At 45.7% G+C, this 25,974-nt stretch overlaps 2 protein-coding genes across 6 annotated transcripts in view; one reads left to right on the top strand and one right to left on the bottom strand.

The window, feature by feature from the left end:
* The window catches only part of CNBD2 (cyclic nucleotide binding domain containing 2), a 76,676-nt gene extending 75,760 nt beyond the window's left edge, over positions 1 to 916 (top strand). For 2 of the 5 annotated variants that reach the window (XM_009216202.4, XM_021921099.2), the window contains one exon: positions 557 to 916. In XM_009216202.4, the coding sequence (XP_009214466.1) occupies positions 557 to 875 (319 nt within the window). In that variant the 3' untranslated portion in view covers positions 876 to 916. The remainder of the gene's footprint in view (positions 1 to 556) is intronic. The other 3 variants (XM_003904800.4, XM_009216205.4, XM_021921100.2) reach the window with 2 other exon arrangements.
* Positions 917 to 19,549: 18,633 nt separating this feature from the next.
* Positions 19,550 to 20,793, bottom strand: LOC103888036. Its single transcript, XM_009216201.4, has one exon. The coding sequence runs from the start codon at positions 20,541 to 20,543 to the stop codon at positions 20,208 to 20,210; it is 336 nt and encodes a 111-aa protein (XP_009214465.1). The 5' UTR covers positions 20,544 to 20,793; the 3' UTR covers positions 19,550 to 20,207.
* Between the last annotated feature and the right edge of the window lie 5,181 nt (positions 20,794 to 25,974).

Below are 25,974 nucleotides of genomic sequence, written 5' to 3' on the forward strand. Positions count from 1 at the left end.
TAATTGAAGTTTAACACCCCCTTGCCTTGATGTGGTCTCAGGAGGCTCCAGTCCTTCTTCCACCTTCCTCAGCATTACTTGCTACGAGGGAAGGGGGCAGGGTGGAGCCACAGCACCATGGCCAGTCCACGGCAGCCACCAATCTATTTCCTGTCTCTACAGACTTGCCTGTTATGGACATCTTACATAAACAGAATCATGCAATATGTATATACCACACTTTATCCATTTATCAATATAAAATGATTAATGAGCTATTTTACATTCTTTTGTTATTCTAAGTCTGGTTTGTGTTTTACACTCACAGCACATCTCTATTTCAGACTGGCTGTATGTCAGGTACTCAGTAGCTACATGTGGCCCATTGCTACTACATGAGACAGCACAGGCCTAAGGGAAGAAAACTGTGGAAAGGGAAAGGGTGCAGAGGGAGAGTCTGGGAGGGTCAGAGAAGCAGGATGAAGCACCACGTGCTTAGGGAGGGGAGAGTGGCAGGAGGCAAGGCTGGAGGGGCGGGACTGGCATGAGAACCTTGGCTTTTGTGCCTGCCCTTTAGTGATGAAGATATGTGCCAGAAGTTCCTCCAGGAGAACAGCTGGAATATCTTTCGGAAGGACCTGTTGCGGCTGCTTGTGGAGCCTCGCCAAAGTCCACCATTCCCTCCAATCCGGCCCAAGAAGAAAGAGATCTACAACCCTAAGTCTGTGGTCCTGGATTTGTGCAGCATCAACAAGATGACTAAACCTCGTTATCCCATTTTTATGGCACCCCAGAAATACCTCCCCCCATTGAGGATTGTCCAAGCCATCAAAGCACCTCGGTACAAAATCCAAGAACTCTTGCCTCAGTATAAAAGTGCAGGGGTCCTTATTTAGGACAAATAAAGGATGGTGGATTGGCCACCGTGCTTTCTGAATGACCACCATGGGAGTTGTGGGACTTGGAGGAGGGGGTCCTGGAGGGCTGAGCTGTGGGTCCAGAGAGGTGTTTGGGGGACAGCAATGGGGGCACAGTCTCCCTTGACGCTCGAGGGCTGGGCTGAGTGAATGGATGGTCAGAGGCTGTGTGTGGATGGGTTAATCACTGGGCATGGTCTCAGGATAGGATGGTCTTATCTCATGAGCTGGATGTGGGGAAGGCTCAAATCAAAGTGGTCAAGACTAGGGTTGCGAATGCCTTCCAAGGTCAGACAGGTCATCTAAAGGAGCGCAGCAGCAGGGCTGGGAAGGCAACAGGGAATGGTGGAGATGCTGGGGCCCGCTGTATGAATTCCCCATCCAGATGGGGCAGCTGCCCCTTAGCCCAGTCAGTTGCTGTCCTGCCAGAAAATAATTCAGGCCTCATATTGTCAGTCTGTAGATTCTTCAAGAGAATCCAGAAATTCAGTATTTTAGATGATTCCTACCAGTTTTTAAACACAAGCAACTAATTCAGATTGTTTTCAAATAGTGTCAAACAAAACACATATGGGCCCGCAGGTGGTGGGCTGGGTCCCTGTCAGAGACAGAAGCGAGGCCGCAACTAGATGGGAGGAGGGTACAGGAGCGAGAGAGATGCTGATGGGACAGCATGACAGGAGCAGGCATCGGGTCCAGGATGACGAGTGAGCAGCTGTGATAGAGGAGGTGGAGACAAGGAGGCTGCAGAGTCGAAACTAAAGAGGGCTCCTCACTCTCTCTGCTGGGTCCTTAATCTGGAGCTACCCATCACTGATCTGGGCTTAGAACTCAGGGTTCTTGTCTCCAGCAGCCTCAGCACCACAGACCAAGCTCCAGATACCTGTTTCCCTTTGAGAACCCCATAGGTTAGCTTGAGAGCACTGAGGAGCCTGGCGGAGGCCATGGCGGCACAGGAGCCTGCCCGCTTCCAAGTCACCAGCCCTGTCCCTGGCAAGGCATAGACTCTGAGGAATGCCTGGGCGTCGAGCTGGGCACCAGGAGCTCTGGCAGTCCCAGGTGTGCTTCTGTCTCACTGGACCCTCTTGAGCACTTTGATTCCTTTATCTGTACCTCTGTTTCCCCAGTGGTGAAATGAGCAAGTTGGACAAGATCAATGGCTTTCATGAATGGGGGTGAGTCTAGTTTGAAAAGCATATTCAACATTACAGTTTTGTTTGTTTAATTTATTTTTTATTTTTATTTTGAGATAGGATCTTGCTCTGTTGCCCAGGCTGGAGTACAGTGGCACAATCATAGCTCACTGCAGCCTCGAACTCTTGGGCTCAAGCAATCCTCCTGCCTTAGCCTCCAAAGTAGCTGGGTGTACAGGTGTGCACCACCACATGGGGCTAATTAAAAATTTTTTTATGTAGGGACAGGGTCTTACTGTATTGCTCAGGCTGGTCTCAAACTCCAGACCTAAAGGGATCCTCTCACCTTGGCCTCCCAAAGTGCTGAGATTACAAGTATGAGCCTGATACGGTTTGGCTGTGTCCCCACCCAAAGTCTTATCTTGAATTGTAATAATCCCCATGTGTGAAGGGCAGGACCAGGTGGAGATAATTGAATCATGGGGGCAGTTTCCCCTGTACTGTTCTCATGATAGTGAATGAGTTCTCGTGAGATCTGATGGTTTTGTAAGGGGCTTTCCCCTTCACGCAGCTCTCATTCTCTCTCCTGCTACCATGTGAAGAAGGATGTGTTTGCTTCCCCTTCTGCCATGATTCTAAGTTTCCTGAGGCCTCCCCAGCCATGCGAAACTGTGAGTCAATTAAACCTCTTTTCTTTATAAACTACCCAGTCTCAGGTATGTCTTTATTAGCAATGTGAGGACAAGCTCATACAGAGCCACTACACTGGAACTCTGTTGAGTTTAAAAGAAAGCTGTTTTCATGTTGCATACCAGAAAAGAAGCAGCATGAAATGTTTCTCTCTGAAGGGAGTGTGGACATAAAGGGTAAAGAAGCAGTGGACTTACAGATCTTCACTTCCCTGATAGCTCTAGAGGCAAGGAGTCAGGGATGTCTGCAGCAGTCCTGGAAAGGTCGACTGTGACCTACAAGAACAAGGGGTCGCTGTTCTGGGACAAAGTAAGTAGGGGTGTCTGATCATATTTAGGTATCTTTTTGTATTTAGGGCTGTGGCTCCAAGATGATTGGTGTGGGCTTCTTATTCATCCATTTGAAATTTATTTATTTATTTATTTATTTTTGGAGAGACTCTTGCTTTGTCGCCCGGGCTGGAGTGCAATGATGCAATCTCAGCTCACTGCAACCTTCTGGATTGAAGCGATTCTCGTGTCTCAGCCTCCCGAATAGGTAGGACTACAGGTGTCTGACACCATGCCTGGCTACACACCTGGCTAATTTTTTGTATTTTTAGTAGATATGGGGTTTTGCTGTGTTGCCCAGGCTGGTCTCAAACTCCTGACCTCAGGCAATCCACCTGTCTTGGTACTTCCAAAGTGCTAGGATTACAGGCATGAGCCACCATGCCCGGCCTTGAAATTTATTTATTGAGCACTGTAGAGAATCAAAGGGAAGATAAGATGCATTTTCTGTTGCCTTTTATTTTTTAGGCTGGGGTCACCAAATTCCTTTTAAATTTTATGTTTTTAAATTTATTTTTGAGACAGGGTCGCTCTCTGTCACCCAGGCTAGAGTGCAATGGCATGATCATAGCTCACTACAGTCTCAAACTCCTGGGCTCAAACGATCATCCTGCTTCAGCCTGTCAAGTAGCTGGGATTACAGGTACGCACTATCATGCCTGACTAATTTTTTTTTCTTTTTTTTTTGTAGAGACAGGGTCTCGCTGTGCTGTCCAGATTGGTATCAAACTCCTGGCCTCAAGTGATCCTCCTGCCTCAGCCTCCCAAAATGCCAGGATTACAGGTGTGAACCACTATGCCCAGCCCAAACACTTTATGTAAGGGGTCACATGTTGAGCACTTATTACGTGGCAGTCACCTTGCTGAGCATCTGACTGTGGAGTTCAGTGACCTGTTGAGTCCTGCAGGCTCTGCCACTTAATGGCTGTTGAGGATTAAGAGAGGTGGTATGTGTATAACAAGGTGGAAGATTTTTTTCACCAAGATCTCTGGGTCCTGCTTCCTGGGAAATAAGAAAATGCTTCCAGAATAACAGGCAGAACATGTTTTCTAGGGCAGTAATGGGTGAGAAAATAGCCTGGAAGAGCAACTGAGGGTGAGGGTACTGAGAAGGGAGAGAGACTCTGGGCTGGGCTTCAGGAGGTCTTGCGGAGAGCTGAGGAAGAGCAGAGTTCCTGAAGCCACTATTGACAAAAGAACTTGAGAAGGAGAAATATCTGAAGAGGACTTCAAGGAGTCCTCTGTACTTTTCTGTGCATTGAGAATGTGTCCCTTTTTGGCATTTGTTTGAGAAACCAAGTGAACATTTGAATAGAATTATAGAATTAGGCAGTACTGCTCTATCTTTGAATCCAGTAACCAAGCAGGGAGTTGGCAGCAAGAGGTGCTTGTTATATTCAGTGTATGGTGTAAAGTCCCCGGCACAGTAAGTGCTCAGCACTCGCTAAGTGTTATTCACGTCTTTTGGACCAAGGTCAATTTGATCATCTAGAAACTCTCTTCCCCTTCAGTGGAATAGGAAACTAAGACTTTGGAAGGCTGAGCCCTCATAATCAGTGATAAAGGCCATCACTGAGTGGATTGGGGTAGGAGGAGCCCAACCCCCACACTCTTCTCTAGGTGAAGGAGCTCACGGACACATGAACAGACAGCCTCTCAGGGGAGAGTGGAGACAGGGCAGCAAACCATACCAAGCACTGTGTGGGGAGGGTACTGTTTGGAAAAAGAATGAGTGGGACAGTGTGGGGAAGGTAGGGCAGGGGGAGTGGGACTTGTGTGTAAGCACCGCCTAGCTTCCAGGCTGTGAGCTGCAGAATGAACGCTGGTTCTCAAGGCTCCCTTCCCCCAATACACACACACACACACACACACACCATATACACATACATACATACACATACACATATACACATACACACATACACACATATACATACACATACACATATACACATACTCTACACACATACACATGCATATATACATACATACACACATACATACACAAGCAACAACATGGGATCAGATTCAGGCAGGAGACTGGGTGTGGTGGCTCACGCCTATAATCCTAGCACTTTGGGAGCCTGAGGCAGGAGTTCAAGACCAGCCTGGGAAACAGTGAGACCCTGTCTCTACAAAAAATACAAAAATTAGCTAGTCATGGTGGTGCATGCCTGTAGTCCAAGCTACTTAAGGGGGCTGAGGTAGGAGGATTACTTGAGCCTAAGAGGTCAAGGCTGCAGTGAGCCATGATGGTGCCACTGCTGCACTCCAGCCTGGGTGACAGAGTGAAACTCTCTCTCAAAAAAAAAAAAAAAGAAAGAAAGAAAAGAAAGAAAAAAGAAGAAGAATCAGGCAGGGGAAGACATGACACGAGCATTTACCTGGGAAAGGAGTTCATTCAGAAGGAGTAAATACGATACCCCCTGGCACAAGTGTTTGGAACAAATTACATTTTCAGTGCTCCAGAGGTCCTCACTGCCACCTAGGCACAGATCCAAGGGTCCCGGAAGCCCAGGGTGATCTGCCATGCCTAAGAAGCCAGGGAGAAGGCCTGGGCTCAAGTATGGAGTACCCGGTGTGTGCCAGGCATTATGTGAGGCACTCTACAGAAGCCATCACTTACTCTGAAACTATTTCCTGGCAGCTAACTGGATGGCAGCATCCATTTGACAGATGAGGAGCCTGAGGCCCCGAAGGCAAAGCTCACTCAGCTACCAGGTGGTGGTTCCAGAAAATCCAGGAAAATCACAGCCCAGCACCCTCCTAGTGAATCAGCATTGAAGTGTGTGGACAGTTACACCACCATTACTCATCTATCCCAAATGAGCCACCTATTTTCAAAAAAGGAAGTCTGTACACACAGCCCTGAAACTGTGCTGGGGAGAATATAATTGCCCTCTGGAATTATTTTCCATATGTAAATAAGCATAGTCATAGTTGGAGAGGCACGCCCAGGCTGCTCGAGCCAAAAATATAGCCCCTAGTGCTAAAAGCTTCCACTGTTTGGGGGAAAAATAAAAAAAAATCCACTTGAAAAATAAATACAGGACACATTACAGCATTTGTTACAGGTAGTGTTTAAGGTCCCATCCTGGGTTTGGAAGAAAGGCATTGTTCAAATTTTCTATTCTGGTGGGGCGCAGTGGCTCACGCCTGTAATCCCAGCACTTTGGGAGGCTGGGGCAGACGGATCACGAGGTCAGGAGTGCGAGACCAGCCTGGCCAACATGGGTGAAACCCGTCTCTACTAAAATACAAAAAAAATTAGCTGGGTATGGTGGTGGGCACCTGTAATCCCAGCTACCGAGGCTGAGGCAGGAGAATGCAGCTGAACCCAGGGTGAGGAGGTTGCAGTGAGCCAAGATTGTGCCAGCTGCACTCCAGCCTGAAGCGACAAACAAGACTGTCTAAAAAAAAAATCGATTCATTTCACTTATAACTCCTAGGAAAATCTTACAGTTAAAGTTGAAATGGAGGCCCAGCGTGGCTCAACCTGTAATCCCAGCACTTTGGGAGGCCGAGGCGGGTGGATCCGCGAGTTCGGGAGATGAGACCATCCTGGCTAACACGGTGAAAACCCGTCTCTACTAAAATACAAAAAAAAAATTAGCACGGGCGGTGGCGAGCTGTACTCCTCGGGAGGCTGAGGCAGGAGAATGGCGTGAACCGGGGCCAGGGCTTGCAGTGAGCTGAGATCCAAGCCACTGCACTCCAGCCTGGGTGACAGAGCCAGACTCCGTCTCAAAAAAAAAAAAAAGAAGTTGAAATGGGTCCCTTTGCTCATCTGCAAGGCTCACGTCATAGTAGAAATACTTTCCAGGGCAGTACAGTACAGGTCATTTTACCGTGATGCCTTTCTACTGCTGGGGATTTAGGGACTTAACTGCAAAGAGGTGCTGAGTTGCCGAATTTGCAATCACTGGTTCAAGGCAAACAATGAGGGATGAGTAGCAGTTTCTAGGTATTGATAAGCAGGATCAAGAAAGCAGAAACAAAGTTTTCATGGCTGCTGCCAAACTGTGGGCTGTGGGGACAGACACTCGAGGGGCTGGGAGGGCAGTGAGAGGTGGCAGGATTCAGATGTGGCTGTGTGACTCTCGGCCAGGGCTCCATCCTTTCCTGAGCTTCATGCCTAGCATCTGTGCAATTCGAGGGGTGTGGCTGTTCTGCCGCGCCAACCTCCATCCCAGGGGCCGGGCCCCACCCCTCTCTTTTTGTTTTGTCCTCACACCTATCTCATTACTTCCGAAACCACCCGCCCCAACAGAAAGTCAGGATCAAGAAAATGGATTATTGGGAACCCCCATGGTGACATGTGAAAATGAACTGTGCAGATTTAAATGATAGTATTTATTATTTTATTCCAAGACAGGATCTCACTCTGTTGCCTACTCTGGAGTGCAGTGGTGTAATCACGATTCACACAGCCTTGACCTCCTGGACTTAGGGATCCCTTCCCACTTCAGTCTCCTGAGTAGCTGGGACTACGAAGTGTTTTGTGCCTGTGGCTAATTTCTTTTTTATTATTTGTGAGACGGGGTTTCACCATGTTGCCCAGGCTGGTCTTGAACTCCTAGGCTCAAGATCTACCTCAGCCTACCAAATGTTAAGAATTATAGGTGTGAGCCACCATTATCTGACATTGTATTTCTTGATGTCTCCTAATTGTACTGTTATATTGAGAGAATCTCTCCTTGTAGTTAGGGAAATATGCACTGAAGTACTTGGCAGTTAGAGAATTTCTTCAATTTACTTTTAGATTATTTAGAAAGGTATGTATTTCAGAAGAATGGCAAAGAAAATATAGTCAGGAAATGATGACAACTGGCGTCTGGGTGAAATATTACTTAGGAATTGTTGTTTTTTGGGGCAGGTCTGGCTCTGTTGCCCAGGCTGGAGATGCGATGATAACGGATCTCAGCTCACTGCAAGCCCGCCTCCGGGTTCACGCCATTCTCCCTGCCTCAGCCTCCCAATAACTGGGAGTACGAAGCCGCCACCTCGCCCGGCAATTTTGTATTTTAATGAAGCGAGGGGACGCTACCGTGATGCTCAGGATGGTCGCCGTCTCTGACCTGCGTGATATCACGTCTGCTCCCAAAGTGCTGGGGATAACAACCACCGGCGCCGACCTAAAAATTTCTTTTTAAAAACAATTCCTGGCGGTATGGTGGCTCCAGCCTGTAATCAGCACTTTGGGGAGGCGAGGCAGGCGGATCGCGAGTTCGGGAGATGGGGCCATCCTGGCAGCCGCGGTGAAACCCTGTCTCTACTAAAAATGCAAAAATCTGAATCAGGTGAGGTGGCTGAGGCCTGTAGTCCCAGCTACTCGGGAGGCTGAGGCAGGAGAATGGCGTAAACCCAGGAGGCGGAGCTTGCAGTGAGCTGAGATCCGGCCACTGCACTCCAGCCTGGGCAACAGAGTGAGACTCCGTCTAAAAAAAAAAAAAAAAAAAATTTAACAGAGGTGGGGTCTCACTGTATTGCCCAGTCCTGTCTTAAACTCCCGGGCTCAAGTGATCCTTCCACCTCAGCCTCTTTTTTTTTCTTTTTCTTTTTTTTTTCTGAGACAGAGTTTCACTCTTGTTGCCCAGACTAGAGTGCAGCGGTGGATCTTGGCTCACTGCAACCTCTCCCTCCTGGGTTCAAGAGCTTCTCCTGCCTCAGCCTCCCGAGTAGCTGGGATTACAGGCGTGAACCACTACGCCGGGCTAATTTTATATTTTTAGTAGAGATGGGGTTTCACCATGTTGGTCAGGCTGGTCTCAAACTCCTGACCTCAGGTGATCCAACCACTTTGGCCTCCCAAAGTGCTGGGATTACAGGTGTGAGCCACCGTGCCCAGCCACTGTCTCAGCCTCTTAAAGTGCTGTAAGCCATTGCCTGGCCTTAGGAGTTCTTTGAACCATCCTTGTAATTAAAAACATATTTTTAAATGTGGTAAAATATTGCATAAAAATATATCAACTTAATCCTTTTTAAGTGTACGGTTGAGTGGCATTAAGTATTCTCATTGTTATGTAACCATCACCACCATCCATCTCCAGAACTCTTCTCATCTTGGAAAAATGAAACTCTGTACCCGTTAAACAATGACTCCCCATTACCCCTTCCCCCCAGTCCCTGGCAACTACCCCTCTCCTTTCTGTCTCTATGAATTTGACTACTCTAGGTACCTATATAAGTGGAATCATACAATATTTGTCTTTCTGGGGCTGGTTCATTTACTTAGCATGTTGTCCTCAATGTTCATCTATGTTGTAGCATGTGTCAGAATTTCATTCCTTTCTAAGGCTAAACAGTATTCCATTTTATGTGTATATACCATATTTTGTTTACCCATTCATCCACCGATGAGCACCTGGGTTGCTTCTGCTCTTTGGCTATTGTGAATAATGTTGTTATGAACATCGGTGCAAATACATCTTCAAGACCACTGCTTTCAATTCTTTTGGTTATACATCCAAAAGTGGGATTGCTAGATCCTATGGTAATTACATTTTTAATTTTTTGAGGAACTGCCATATTTTTCATAGTGGCATTATCATTTTTGCAATTTTAAGTATGAAATTATTTTAAAATAAAAATGACAACTGAAAAAAGAAAGTAAAGGAAGCTAATATGGAGATGCATAAATATTGGCTTTAGTTGACTTAATAATTAGATAAAAATTGATTTTTAAATTTGTTGAGGCAGGGCGTGGTGGCTCACACCTGTAATCCCAGCACTTTCGGAGGCTGAGGCGAGCAGACTGCTTGAGCTCAGAAGTTCAAGACCAACCTGGGCAACATGGTGAAACCCTGTCTCTACAAAGAAATTCAAAAATTAGCCAGATGTGGTGGTGTGTACCTGTAGTCCCAGCTACTCAAGAGGCTGAGGAGGGAGGATCGCTTGAGCCTGGGAGGTGGAAGTTGCAGTGAACTGAGAGTGCAGTGAGCCTGGGTGACAGAGCCAGACCGTCTCAAAGAAAAACAAAAATCATTGATAAGCTCCGTGATATTCAGGATAAAAAAAGGAACATATTATTCATTAGAAATTAGACAATTAAGACCAAGAAGAAAATTAAGAAATAAGACAATTAAGACCAAGACCAAAAGAGGAAGTCACTCTGGATTTGTATAAGCATTAGCCATGATAATTACAAAACCTGGCTTTCACACGCCTATCAGAATAGCCAAAATCCAGAACACTGACACCACCAAATGCTGGCAAGGATGTGGACCAAGAACCATCTTTCATTGCTGGTGGGAGTACCAAATGGTACAGTTGCTTTGGAAGACAGTTCAATGGTTTCTTATAAAATTAAACATTCTCCTACCACACAAGGAGTTGAAAACATATCCATATGAAAACCCATACATAAATGTTTATGGCAACTTTATTTGTTGCTAAGACTTGGAAGCAACCAACATGTCTTTCAGTAGGTGAATGAATAAACAAACTGTGGTATGTCGAGACAATGGGATATTATTCAGCACTAAAAAGAAATGGGCTATCAACCCATGAAAAGACATGGAGCAACCTTGAATGCATATTACTAAGTGAAAGGAGCCAGTCTGAAAAGGCTACAAACTGTATGTATGTCCAGTTATATGACACTATGGAAAGGCAAAAACTATGGAGTTTACTTCAAAATTAGTCATTGCCAAGGGTTGAGGAGAGGGAAGGATGAATGGATATAGCACCAATGATTCTTACAGCAGTGAAACCACACTCAGTAATACTACTACTAATGGTAAAGCCATGTCATCATACATTGGTCCAAACCCATAGAATGTAAACTGCCCGGAGTGAACCCTGTTGTAAACTCTGACCCTGGGTGATAACAGTGTGTCAGTATTGGTTCCTCAATTGTAACAAATGTACCACTCTGGTCGGGGACATTGATAATCAGGGAGCTGTGCATGTGTCGGGAACAGGGAGTATATGAGAAATCCTTGTATTTTCCACTCAGTTTTGCTGTGAACCTAAAACTGCAATAGAAAATAGAGCCTGTTGGCCGGGTGCGGTGGCTCATGCCTGTAATCCCAGCACTTTGGGAGGCCAAGGCGGGCGGATCATGAGGTCAGGAGATCGAGACCATCCTGGCTAACACGGTGAAACCCCATCTCTACTAAAAATACAAAAAATTAGCCAGGCGTGGTGGCAGGCACCTGTAGTCCCACCTACTTGGGAGGCTGAGGTGGGAGAATGGTGTGAACCCAGGGGGCGAAGCTTGCAGTGAGCCAAGATCACACTGCACTCCAACCTGGGCGACACAGCAAGACTCCATCTCAAAAAAAAAAAAAAAAGAAAAAAGAAAATAGAGCCTGTTAAAAAACAAAACAAAACAACTGGCTTTGAGCCTCCATCATCTCCTACTTGGATCCAAGTGGTTGTGGTGGAGATGTTGAGATGGGACCAATCCTGGCCATATCTTGACAGCAGAACTGAGAGGGTTTGCTGTTGGACTCAATGTGAGGAATGGCAGAGAATCAAGAATGACTCCAGAAATGTTTTTTGAGCAAGTGGAAGGACTAGCTGCTTCCTGAGGTAAGGAAGGCTGTGAGGGAAGCACAGTTGGGGGTGGATTTCAGGAGTGTGGTTTTAAACAGTTTACAGCAAAAGGATTTAAAGATGAAGTGACTTAATATACATTAAAAACTGAGGACAGGACAGGCACAGTGGCTCACGCCTGTAATCCCAGCACTTTGGGAGGCCGAAGTGGGCGGATCATGAGGTCAGGAGTTCAAGACCAGCCTGGCCAAGATAGTGAAACCCTGTCTGTACTAAAGATACAAAAATTAGCTGAGCGTGGTGGCAGGTGCCTGTAATCCAACTACTCAGGAGGTTGAAGCAGGAGAATCCTTTGAACTCAGGAGGCAGAGGTTGCAGTGAGCCAAGATCGCACCATTGCACTCCAGCCTGGGCAACAGGGTAAGACTCCGTCTCAAAAAAAACAAAAACAAAACAAAACAAAAAAAACTTTAGGACTCTGTCTCAAAAAAAAAAAGAAAAAGAAAAAGAAAACATAGGACAGGACAGGCACAGTGGCTCACACCTGTAATCCCAGCACTTTGGGAGGCTGAGGCAGGAGGATCACTTGGGGTCAGGAGTTTGAGACCGGCCTGGCCAACATGGCAAAGCCCTGTTTCTACTACAAATACAAAAATTAGCTGGGCTTGGTGGCGGGCACCTTTAATCCAGTTATTCAGGAGGCTGAGGCAGGAGAGTCACTTGAACCCAGGAGGTGGAGGTTGCAGTGAGCTGAGATCACGCCACTGCACTCCAGCTTGGACAACAGAGAACAGAGTGAAACTCTGTCTAAAACAAAACAAAACAAAACAAAAAGAAAAAAACTTAGGACAGTATTTGGTACTTCATAACACACATGCATGTAACGTTGACATTTATCTCCATTTTAAAAATAAGATTGAAGTCTGAAGGGATAAGCAACTTGTGTACTGTATCTCTTTGAGACCCCGCTTTCAATCCTTTTGGATATGCAGTTGACCCTTGAACAACATGAGTTTGAACTGGGTGGACCCCACTTATTCGTGGCTTTTTTTCAATCAAATGCAGTGGTGGGATGCCAAACTGCGGACAGGGAGAGCCAACTTTTCATATATACAGGTTCTGCAGCGGGACTTGAGCATGTATGGATTTGGGTATACCCAGGGGTTCTGGAGCCAGTCCCCCATGTATATCAAGGTATAACTCGAAAGTGGCATTGCTGGATCATACAGTAGTTCTATTTTTAGTGTTTTGAGGAACTGTCACACTGTTTTCCACTGCAGTTGCACCATTTTACAATCCCACTAACAGTGCATAATGGTCCCAGTTTATTCACATCCTTGCCAGCACTAGTTTTTATTTTTGTTTTCCTTTTTTCTTTCTTTCTTTCTTTCTTTTTTCTTTTTATTGAGACAGGGTCTTGCTCTGTCGCCCAGGCTGGAGTGCAGTAGCGCGATCTCAGCTCACTGCAACCTCCGCCTCCTGGGTTCAAACAATTCTTGTGCCTCAGCCCTCCCTAGTAGCTGAGATTACAGGCGCCCACCACCAGACCCAGCTCATTTTTGTATTTTTAGTAGAGATGGGGTTTCACCATGTTGGGCAGGCTGGTCTTGGACTCCTGACCTCAAGTGATTCACCCACTTCAGCCTCCCCAAGTGTTGGGATTACAGGTCTGAGCCACTGTGCCTGACCTGGTTTTTGTTTTCTAGAGTCTCACTCTATTGCCCAGGTTGAAGTACAGTTTTGACCTCCTGGGTTCAAGTGATACTCCCACCAAAGCCTCCAGAATAGCTGGGAATACAGGCCATTTCTTTATTTCTATCAGAATTGGACTCATGGCTTCCTGTTTTATTCAGTGTGCTATCATCTGGATTATACAAGTCATTCTACATTTTGATGCTCAAATTGTGACAGATTTGGCCAATGGAAGCCACTTCAAGCTGGCTTCTGTGTCCTTTTGATGTGTCCCTATCATTCTTGGAGCACTTTCTTGATTCCTGCCGTAAGAGGATATTTCAAGATGATCTTGTACTTTCTTTGCTGCAGCCCCGGAATTAGCCATTTCTCCAAGGCCCATGGGTCCTTTTAGTAAAGAACCATAGCTTCTGGCCCTGGCTTTACCCCTGATGAAACTCATGGCTTTGAAGGGCCCAGCATCTGATCTGAAGAGGCAGAACAAACCATTCATTTTACTGAGGAGCCTGAGGCCTAGATGTGGTCAATTGGCCAAAGTCCCCAGCCAGTGACAGAGCTTAGACATGAGCTGAGGCCCCTGACCTCCTGTCCAGTGCTCTCTGCCTGGCAATACATATTGCTAGCCAAGAGGTCTGCTCCCAGCAGGGCCTAGCCCTCTCTGGACCTCACTTTCCTCTTGTGGCCACTGAGGGTTATCTTTGCCCTGGGGGTCCAAGACTGCCTGAGAGCTGACCTTAGCTCCTGGCTCTTTATGTGCCTTACCTGCCTGGAGACTTTTATGGTTGAATCCACCTTAAATTACAGAAGAGGTCCTGCTTCAGCCTTTGTCTCCAGCTCTCGTGGATTTGGAGCTTACAAACCAATCCCAGCCTGAAATGACTTGTGGAAGTGCATGGACCTGGGGGGACACGTGGTTTGTTCCCTCCAGGCCAGGGATTCAAGGAATATGTGCCTCCCTGAAGCCCATCTTGGTCAGCTAAGACCTGTCTCATAGAGGAGCATCAACAGGAAAGATTGGGTCCAGGCCTGATAATGGGTTGGGAAGGCAATTGGTAAGGCCTCATCTGCCTGCGCTAAGGCTCCCAACCCACCCAGGTTACACCATCCGCATCTAGGGAAACAGAGATACTACCTTCCCACATCTGGAGGCCAGTGTCTCATTAGTCTCACCTCGAAGTTGAGAATAAGAACCCCTCTATAGTCATGTTCTCTATATGCCATTAGAGAATGTTTGCTGTGCCTGATTTGGGGATAGGTTATGCTGCATCTGACCGATACCCTCTGGTTTGGTCAGCCACGATAGAAACTTCCAGCCTGGAAATCCTTGATTATTCAATCAGTGCCCTTACTAGCGATGTCACACCAAGCAGCAGTCTGAAAGGCTTTCGTCTGTTGTATTCAAAAGACATTTCCTAAGCACGTGCTGTGTGTCAGGTGTTATGTTGCACCCTGACGTTGCAGAAACTATTTAAACCTTAGCTCAATCCAAGTAGGCTTTCAGGTAACAATTAGGATGCAAGTGGGATCCATCCAAATACAAGAGGAACAAGGAGGGGCAGCAAAAGAAAGGTTGTATCGGCCGGGCGTGGTGGCTCACGCCAGTAATCCCAGCACTTTGGGAGGCTGAGATGGGCGGATCACTTGAGGTCAGGAGTTTGAGACTAGCCTGGCCAACATGGTGAAACCACGTCTCTACTAAAAAATACAAAAAATTAGCTGGGCGTGGTGGTGCATGCTTGTAATCCCAGCTACTTGAGAGGCAGAGGTTGCAGTGAGCCAAGGTGGCACCACTGCACTCCAGCCTGTGACATAGTGTGACTCCGTCTCAAAAAAAAACAAGGCCCTATCTTCTGACGTTCGCTTCTGGCACTCTGGAGTGTCAGGTTCCTATAGGCAAGACTTTGTGGAGATAACTGAAATTTAAGCTGGGCTCTGAAGAATGATTTTGCCAAGTGAAAATTGTGGAAAGGGCATTATAGGCAGAAGGAATGGCTTCAGCAAACTACAGAACCTTTAAAGTGCAAGGTTATCCTGAACAGCAGAGCACCTGGGTGGCAGCAGCTAACACCCAGGCAATGGAGGGAGGAGTCAAAAATGAGAAATTCCAGATACCTCAGGGTCCAAGCATGAAGGGGCATGAACCTGTGCTTCTGTAGAGTGTAGTGACTCTATTCTACAAGCAACGAGGGCTTAATACAGGCTTTTAAAATAACCTTTATTTTTTAAAAGTTAATATGTGCATTACAGGAAACTGAAAAACACAAGAAGCAAAGAACAAAGTCATTAAAAATCACAAGCAGTTTATAGTTTGACATGTTCTTCTAGATCGTGTGTGTGTGTAGGCAAAACATCCAATTTTATGGGACTGAGATTGTACAGTATGTATCATGATTTTTCACACATCATGAATATTTACCAATTCAAAATCCCAAAGCTATATGAGTATTTTGATAACCAAGAATACACTACACCAACTCAAACTGCTAAAAAAAAAAAAAAAAAAAAAAAAAATGTAATCCTGCCTTTCTCGGGACAAAAATTTCATAGAAGACAAAAATGGCAACACGCCTCTAGATAAAAGCATTGGCAGAGTTCCGATTTAAATGCTGCATTCCCTTAATGCTCAATTTAAAATGAAACACACAGCAACAGAATATACTAAGTATAACGTTTTTAAGAGAATTCATTAGCAGATCTATACCATTAAAATATTAGCAAAGTATATTTCCATTGAATTACTTAATGTATTTCTATAGTACAGCTAAAAGAGATGCATACATCAATGGCTATCAAAATGTAAATATGGACATACATTGACACATCTGCATACACCTCTTCCTGTATACTTCCTTCTGCCTCTCTGCTGCCAACCTAATGAACAAGTAAGTCCTGACATACACTGCTCAGAGGTGGCTTAACAATTCCATGTCCAAGATGCATCTTTTCTATCAATTATAACAAAGGTATTTACAAATTGGCTAATTCACTAGCTCTAGTTTTTATCATAAGTTGTCACCCCATTCATAAAGCTTAGATGTTACAAAATAATGAACTTTGTCCACAATGAACACAGGCACTTTACTAAAAATGCTTATAGACCTGTGGTTATCATCTAAAACCATCGTCTAGATATGAAGATACTAGCAAAGAGCCCTTCCCTTCACCCTTCCTCGTCTCCCTCTTCCACCATCCCAGTGACTAAGTATAGGATGTCTAGCTCCAAGAGGTGAACTCATGAAGGTCACTCCCAGAACACAGGCCTTCCTAAAATATAACAAAAGGACATTCACAAAGGGACTGGTTTACTACATCTATTTTTAACATACTTTGAGCATTAAGACTTATCCTTTAATACACAATATTAACTAAAATGCACATATAGAACAATGGTTAGACCATCTGAACTAATCTCAGGAGCACAGAACCCTGCATACCTCCTCCCCCCTCCCCAACCCCAACCATCCAATGAAGTCTGCATTCGCTCCTAAACATCAAGTTTTAACAATTCCATTCCCAAATGCAACCACTCCTAGTAAGTATTGAAAACAAATGCTTAGAGGGGTGTTACTTAAGCCCTCTACTCTTAACCTATATTGTGCACCTTTTTTTGAAAGGGAGTCTTGCTCTGTCGCCAGGTTGGAGTGCAGTGGTGTGATCTCGGCTCCGCCTCCCAAGTTCAAGCGATTCTCCTGCCTCAGCTTCCCGAGTAGCTGGGACTACAGGTGCACACCACCAACGACCAGCTAATTTTTGTATTTTCAGTAGAGACGTGGTTTCACCATGCTGGCCAAGATGGTCTCGATCTCTCGACCTCGTGATCTGCCTGCCTCGGCCTCCCAAAGTGCTGGGATTACAGGCATTAAACCACTGTGCCCGGCCGTTGTGCACTTTTAAACACCTAGAAAGACTAGATGTTTCAAACTGGACTGAAGTTTTCCATTATATACACAGTAGCACTGAATAAATGGTATACATACATAACACAGACTATAATTTGAGTGTCTTCTAAATAGGAACATTCTGGCCTAGAACCCTTCCCTTTCCCACCTCTACCAACCTGGTGGACAGCTATAAGCCATCTGTAATGCTTAGGGGATTTTAACAATTTCCCTTCTGTTTTTAAGAAGTCTTCCCTGTGAATTTTAACACAAAGTACTCGATGTATCAGTTTACTAATTCTACTTTTGTCATACACTGGCAACCTCTTTAACATCGACTAGATGTAAATTAGGACTCCTGTGTCCACTTATATACACTATATACACAGCACAGTAAATGAAAATGCAGACACAAGGGACAATGGTCAATGTGCCTCCTCTTAAACACACTGGACACTGGTAGAAAGCCCTTTGCACTTTGTGCTCCTCCTTCCCCCTGAACCAGCACAAATATCTCAAAATGTGTACTGCTCAGAGAATTGATCAGTTTCCAAGACAATATTTCATATCAAAAGGATAGCTACAAAATGTGTTATTTACTACCTCTACTTTTAACATACTTTGTGCACTTCTAAACATCTAGAAAGACTAGATGTTTCAAATAAGGACTTAAGTTTGTCTGCTATATACACAGTAGTGTTGAATAAACTACACACAGGTAACAATGGTTATATCTCAAAGTGTCTTCTAAATAGGAACATTCTGGTCTAGAACCCTTCATTCCTTCCAACTCCTCTCCACCACCAACCTGGTGAATATAGGCACGTGTCACTTAGAGCTGATGTTATCATTTCACTTCCAAAAGTCCTTTTCAGAAGACAGCCTTTCTACAAATTTTAACAAAGTGTACAAAATGTGTTAGTTTACTAACTCTACTTCTGTCATACATTGGCAACCTCTTTAATATCTAGAGACTAGATATTACAAAATCAGGACTCATTCGTCCAGTATATACACAATATATACAGTATAGCAAAGTTAAATGAAATGCATGTAACATATAGGCAATGGATTAAGCTGAAATTTTCTAATAAACAATGGCAAAACACCTTTTGCAGTTTTTTCCCTCCCACCTCCCAGATGGTTCAACAATTCCACTTCCAAACAGCATTTCCCATCAGTTTTTAAAAGCTATTTACAAAAAGTGTTATTCTACTACCACTTTTAAATACATCAAGCACTTCCTTCCAAATATCTAGAAAGACTAGATATTTCATATAACTTGTTCACCACGTACAGAGCACTGTTAAATAAAATTGCACACATATAACAATGGTTATCATCTGAGGTATCTTCTAAATGTGGCCATTTTGGCCTTGAATCATTCCCTCCTCTCTTCCTTCCTTCTTTGTCTTCAATCCAGTGGACAAGTACAGGAAAGTATAATGCTCAGAGATGGTTGAACAAATTCCTATGCAAAAGTCATTTACAGAAGACAAGTTTTCCTATGAATTTCAACACAAAGCATACAAAATATGCTAATTTTACTACTTTGTCATACGCTGGCAACCTCTTTAACATCTAGAGACTAGATGTTGAAAAATTAGGACTATTTGTCCATTATATACACTATATACAGAGCAAAACAAAATGCACAAAACATACAGAAAAATGTCTGAAAATGTCCAAGTATGAACACACTAGTATATTACCTTTTGCAATTTCTTCCCTCCCACCTCCTCTAAACCATTGAACAAGTATAGACATTACTACACTGCTCAAAGGTGGCTTCACAATTCAATTTCCAAAAGTATTTCCTATGAATTTTAGCAAAAAGATATTTACAAAGTGGTATTTTACTACCTCTACATTTAACATACATCGGGCACTTCTAAACATCTAGATAGACTAGATGTTTCAAGTAAGGAGTTAATTTGTCCACTATATACATAGCAGTCTTGAATAAACTGCAAACATGTAACAACACTTATAATTTAAAAGTCTTCCAAATGTGAACATTCTGGCCTAGAACCCTTCCCATCTCCATCAACCCAGAAGACATCAAATTTTCAGAAGACAATCTTTCCTAGGACTTGTAAAACAAAATGTACAAAATATATTAGTTTAAACTCTACTTTTGTCATACACTGGCAACCTCTTTAACATCCAGAAAGACTAGATGTTGTCAATTAGGACTCGTCTGTCCTTTATGTACACTATATACACAGATAAGTAAAACAAAATGCACAGAGATAATGATTCATCTTGCCTCGCTGCATGCAAGATGGCATATAGCTCTCTGCACCTCCCCCTCCTCTCTCCTTCCCGAACCACTGCACAAACACAATGAGTATTACTCAACAGGTGATTTGGCCATTCCCCCCAAAAAACATTTCCTATGAATTGTAACAAAAAGATATTTACAAAATGTTATTTTGCTACCTCTAATTTTAACATATATCAGGCACTTCAGAACATCTAAAAAGAATAGACATCTCAAAAAAGCTTAGCATTGTCAATTATATACACAGTAGTGAGGAATAAAATGCACACAAAACAATGGATAGAATATGAAAATGTCTTCTAAATATGACCAGTCTAGCATAGAACCTTCTCTTCCTTCTCACGTCTTCCAGCTCCATGTCATCTAACCCACTTAACGTGGACGTATCGCTTCCAGAGGCCGTCTAACAACTTCATTTCCAAAAGTCATCTCCAGAAGACACGTATTTTCTATGATTTCTTTTAAACAAATGAGAATTTACAAGATGTGTGACTTTCTAACTCTACTTTATCATACGTCGGCAACCTCTTTCCATCTAAAAGGGCTAGATGTGACAAATGTTTTCTATTAAAAGGTTGGGGTGGAGTTGAGAGCAGCTTTTTCATATTATATACACAGGCCTTCCAAAATTGGCCAGTAAATCTTCCCAGAGGGTGGCGGGCATTTCCAACGGGCCAAACGTGGCCTGTCATTCTACCATTTCTCTCTTCCGACAGCAAAGTCTGGTAGAACGAAGACCAACTGCCCGATGGCCGCTAATCGTTCCACCCGTCGTCGTTCGGGGCTTCGCTCACCTCCCAGGCCCGTTAAGGCCTTTGTCCGTTGTCGTCAGGACTAGGTAGGTTTCGCCCAATGGCGACAGAGTGGTCACCCGGGAACCGGATCTGCGCGGCTCCGTGGGCTAAAGAGGCAGCCGAGCCTGCCTGCGTCCCTAGGCCGCCTTCCTGGGCCCTACACGCCCTAATGGCCTCCGCCGCGCGGCGTTCGAGCGGCCGCCATGCTTCCCGGCCCGCCACGCCCGCCGCAGCCCAAAAGCGCTGCGTCCCGGCGGCTCTGCGGGGGTTTCGTTGAGGCCCGGCAGGCTTGGGCCGGGAGACCCGGTGGCCGGCCGGGTCCGGGCTGGGAGAGGCCGCCGCCGCCATCAGTCACCGAGGTGGGGTGGGGAAGAGAGGTTCGCTGCGGCTTCAAGGCCTGGGCACAGCCAGTGGGCAGCCGCAGCAGAGGCCTCCGGTATCTGCATGGCACAGGGCTCGGCCTGTCCCGGGGCCCCCCAGTTCACCCGCCGGCCCAGGGCCGGAGGGCCTGGAGGGCCCTGAAGGAGCCGGCCGCGTTCTGCGTCTCTCCGCGTTCTCTGCCGACCGGAACTGACTTGGCAGTTCTCTGAGCTGGCGAGAGAGAGGAGGAGTACCGGAAGTGCCCTTGCGCTGGGAGCCCGCGAGCCATGGTTCCGGGTCTGCAATGTTCCGGCGTGGGAGTGGGGATAGGGTGTGGTAACGTGGGGTTAGGACGCCCTCCTGGCTTGCTCTTCTCAACGGTAATTGCTACTGGCCTCAGAATTCCCTCAGCAAACGTTACTTCTCGATTTCCTTACTCCTCCACTGCTGGTTAAGAAGACTCCAATTTTTCTTTTTTTTTTTTGAGACGGAGTCTCGCTCCTCGCCCAGGCTGGAGTGCAGCGGCGCGATCTCGGCTCATCACTGCAACCCGTCTCCCCTGGCTCACACCATTCTCCCAAGGCCAGCCTCCCCGACTAGCTGGGACTACAGGCCCCGCCACCCGCCTCGCTAATTTTTTGTATTTTTACTAGAGACGCAGGTTTCACCGTGTTAGCCAGGATGGTCTCATCTCCTGGACTCCTATGATCACTCACCGCCTCCCAATCCTCCCTGGGATTACAAGTGTGAGCCACCGCGCTCGGCCAGGCTCCAATCTTTCATTTATTCACTCATTTACCACCCGTTTACCGAGCACCTATGTGCCCCTAAGCACAGGGGAGTGCAGCAGTAAAGAAAAAAAAAAAAACAGGAAAATTTCTGCTCTCCTAAAATTTACATTCTAGTAAGGGAAACAATAAACAAGATCCTTAAAATGCATAAAAGGGCAGATAGCGAAAGTGCTTTGGAAAAATGAAAAGGAAAGAGGAATATGAAGTGCGGGTGTGGAATGTTTTATAGCACGGCCAGGTGACTCTGGAGCAGAGACCCGAAGGAGGCGAAGGGATGAGCCATGCTTGGAGATACCTGTAGCGGGACAGCTTATGCACAGGCCACAAGGCCGAAGCATGTGGGCCAGGCTTGTTCCAGGAACAGCAAAGAGGCTAGGGAAGAGAGGAGAGAGAAATGGGACCATGGGAGGGCGTTGAACTGCAGTGCGGAAGAGAGCGGAAGTGGGGGGCAGGGGCAGAAGCAGGGAGACCCGATAATTGACTGTTGAAGTCAAGCAGGTGAGATATGATAGGGGCTTATGCCAGGGTGATGACAGCAAAGGGGGCAAAAAGTGGTTGAATTCAGGGGTTGACATAAGGTCAAGTCTACAAGATTTGCTGATGGACCAGATGTGAAGTGTGAAAGCGAGGACTGAAAGATGACTCCACACTTTTTGGCCTGAGCAAATGAAAAGGCAGCTGCCTTAACTGAGATGGAAGAAACCATGGGAGGAGCAAGCTTTGGGGAGAACACAAGGAGCTGAGTTTTAGGCGTGTTAAGTTTGAGATGTCTGTTTAACATTCAAGTGGGAATGTCAAGCAGACAGTTGGATTTATGAGTCTGGCGTTCAGGGGAAGGTCTGAACTGGAGATGAACCTTTGGGAGTCGTCAGCATATAGATGTCTTTAAAACTTTGAGGCTGCATGAGGGAACCAAGAGAGGGACAAGGTTTGAGGTCTGATCCCTGGGTAATGTTTACAGGTCAGGGGATGAGAAGGAACTAGCGAAGGAGACTGAGAAGTGACCAGAGTGGTAGGAGAACAACCAGGGAGTGTGGTGTCCTGGAAGTAAATAAGTAAATGAGGAAAGTGTTTCAAGGGGAATTTATCAACGGTATCCAACGCTGCTGCTATGTCAATTAAGATAAGGTTGGAAATTACACTTCAGCTTTTTTTTTTTTTTTTTTTTTGAGAGGGAGTCTTGCTCTGTCGCCCAAGCTGGAGTGCAGTGGCGCAATCTAGGCTCACTGCAAGCTCCGCCTCCCGGATTCATGCCACTCTCCTGCCTCAGCCTCCTGAGTAACTGGGACTACAGGTTCCTGCCACCACACCTGCCTGATTTTTTGTATTTTTTTAGTAGAGACGGGTTTTCACCGTGTTAGCCAGGATGGTCTCTATCTCCTGACCCTGTGATCCGCCTGACTTGGCCTCCCAAAGTGCTGGGATTACAGGCGTGAGCCACCGCGCCCGGCCACTTGCAGCTTTCAGAATTAATGCTATGATGAACTTTCTCGTGAATTTTCAAGTTTTGTGTAGACTTCTGAGTTCCTTTGGGTTTTTTTTGTTTTGTTTTGTTTTTTTGAGACGAAGTCTTGCTCTGTCACCTAGTCTAGAGTACAGTGGTGTGATCTCCGCTCGCTACAGCCTCCACCTCCCAGGTTCAAGTGATTCTCCTGCCTCAGCCTCTCAAGTAGCTGGGATTACAGGCGCCCGCCACCACGCCCAGCGAATTTTTGTAATTTTTAGTAGAGATAGGGGTTTCACCACATTGGCTAGGCTAGTCTTGAACTCCTGACCTCATGATCCACCTGCCTTGGCCTCCCAAAGCGCTGGGATTACAGGCGTGAGCCACCACCCCCGGCCTCTGAGTTCCTTTGTTTGTATTTGTATTTGTATTTATTTTTTTTTGAGGCCAAGTCTCGCTCTGTTGCTCAGGCTGGAGTGAAATGGCGCCATCTTGGCTCACTGCAACCTCTGCCTCCTGGGTTCAAGTGATTCTCCTGCCTCAGCCTCCCAAGTTGCTGGGATTACAGGCACCTGCCACCAGGCTGGGCTAATTTTTTGTATTTTTAGTGAAGACAGGGTTTTACCATGTTTGTCAGGCTGGTCTCAAACTCATGACCTCAGGTGATCCACCCACCTCGGCCTCCCAAAGTGCTGGGATTACAGGTGTGAGCCACCGTGCCTGGCCTGTATTTTTATTATTATTATTATTATTTTTGAGACAGAGTTTCACTCTGTCATCCAGACTGGAGTGCAATGGATCCATCTTGGCTCACTGCAACCTCCAATTCCCAAATTCAAGTGAATTCTCCTGCTCCAACCTTTCAAGTAGCTGGGAGTACAGGCATGTGCCACCATGCCCAGCTAATTTTTGTATTTTTAGTATAGATGGTCTCGAACTCCTGACCTCAGGTGTTCCACTTGCCTCCGCCTCCCAAAGTGCTGGGATTACAAACATGAGCTACCACTACTCTACTTGAATGTTCCAACAGTGTCTGAAACTCCCCTTGTGCAAAACAGAGCTCTTGGTATCTCCCCAAAGCCTGCTCTTCCTTATCAGTAAATGGCAGTATAATCCACCTGTTTCCCAAGTGACATGGTTTGGCTGTGTCTCCACCCAAATCTCATCTTGAATCGTACTCTCATAATTCCCACGTGTTATGGGAGGGACCCAGTGGGAGATAATTTGAATAATGGGGGCAATTTCCCCCATACTCTTCTCATGGTAGTGAATAAGTCTCACGAGATCTGATGATTTTATCAGGGGTTTCTGCTTTTGCATCTTCCTCATTTTCTCTTGCTGCTGCCATGTAAGTAGTGCCTTTTGTCTCCTGCCATGATTCTGAGACCTCCCCAGCCATATGGAACTGTAAGTCCAGTTAAACCTCTTTTTCTTCCCAGTCTCGGGTATGTCTTTATCAGCAGTGTGAAAATGGAGTAATACACCAAGTAATTCTCGATCTTCCTTGATTCTGCATTCTCTCATTTCCCACACCCCAACCATCCCCAGTCCTATCTGCCTCCTGAATACATTTCAAATACAGCCAATTCCCAGTGCTGTCCATTACAGTAGCCACTAGCTACATGTGGCTATTTAAATTGTAATTCATTAGACTGACATGAAATTAAAAATTCAATTCTTCAGTCACACTACCCTCATTCCAAATGCTCGAGAGTCACAGGGAACTAGGAGCCAGTGGCTACCATATGAGCACAGGTGGAGAATGTTCCCACTATCCCAGGAAGTCTGTATCCAAGTCCAAACTAGCAACGTCTTTCATTTGGATGACTCTAATAGCCCCTTAATTGTTGTTCTGGTTTCTACTGCTCCCCCTTTCTAATCTGTTCTCCCTACAGAAGCCAGAATGAACTTTTAATCAAAAATCAGATCTTATAACTCTCCTGCTTAAGCCTTCAGTGGCTTTTCATCACACTTAGAACCACTGCCCTCCATGACCTGCCCTTTGACCTGCCCTTTGTGTCCCTCGTGCCTCATCTTTGTTTTTTTGTTTTTGTTTTTGTTTGAGAAGAATCTCACTCTGTCACCCAGGCTGCAGTGCAGTGGTGTGATTATGGCTCACTATAGCCTCGACCTTCCTGGGCTCAGGTGATCCTCCTGCCTCAGCCTCCCAAGTAGCTAGGACTACAGACACACACCACCATGCCCAGCTAATTTTTGTATTTCTTATAGAGACAGGGTTTTGCCATTTTGCCCAGGCTGGTCTTGAACTGGGCTTCCCTCCCCAGCCCGCCCCGGCCTCCCAAAGTGCTGGGACTTTAGGCATGAGCCACTGTCCCCAGCTTCATGCCCCATCTTGAGCCACTTTCTCCCTGTCTCATTACATCCCAGCCACACTAGTCTCCTTGCTATTCCTTCCACTCTCTGAGCTCTTTGCCTCAGGGCCTTTCCACATGCTGTCTACCTGGAAGGCTCTTCACTGGCTCTTGGCAAGGCTAAGTTTCTTCTCATCCTATAGGTCTCAGCTCCAATGTTATTTCTTTGGACAGCCTTTCCTGACCTCCCTTTCTCCAGAAGGTCTCTTCCAGTTATCATCACATTGCCCTGCTTATTTCCTTCCTTCATTTATCAAAAATCTCATTATTTTATTAATAGTAATGAACATTTCTGCTCATTTCTTATATGTGAGGCACTGTACTGAGGACTTGGCTTTATATGCTTCACTCTATTTATTTATTTTGAGATGGAGTCCCACTGTGTCACCTAGGCTGGAGTGCAGTCGCATAATCTCAGCTCACTGCAAGCTCTGCCTCCTGGGTTCAAGCGATTCTCCTGCCTCAGCCTCCCTAGTATCTGGGATTACAGGTGTGCACCACCACGCCTGGCTAATTTTTGTATTTTTAGTAGAGATGAGGTTTTGCCATGTTGGCCAGGCTGGTCTTGAACTCCTGGCCTCAAGTGATCCTCTTGCCTTGGTCCCCCAAAGTGCTGGGATTACAGGTGTGAGCCACCATGGATGACCTGCTTTATCTATTTTTAATTTAATTAATTTAATTTTGAGACAGGGTTTCACCCTTTAGCCCAGGCTGGAGTGCAGTGATAACGATCGTAACTCTCTATAGCCTCAAATTCCCGAGCTTGGGGACTACAGGAGTGCATCATCAAAAAAAACTTGTTTTTTTTGTTG

The sequence above is a fragment of the Papio anubis genome, chromosome 16 (assembly GCF_008728515.1).
Source record: "Papio anubis isolate 15944 chromosome 16, Panubis1.0, whole genome shotgun sequence".
Taxonomy (NCBI): domain Eukaryota; kingdom Metazoa; phylum Chordata; class Mammalia; order Primates; family Cercopithecidae; genus Papio; species Papio anubis.

Excerpts from the sequence above, each read along its gene's own strand:
- LOC103888036 (XM_009216201.4), bottom strand. The coding sequence starts at position 20,543 with ATGGCGGCGGCGGCCTCTCCCAGCCCGGACCCGGCCGGCCACCGGGTC.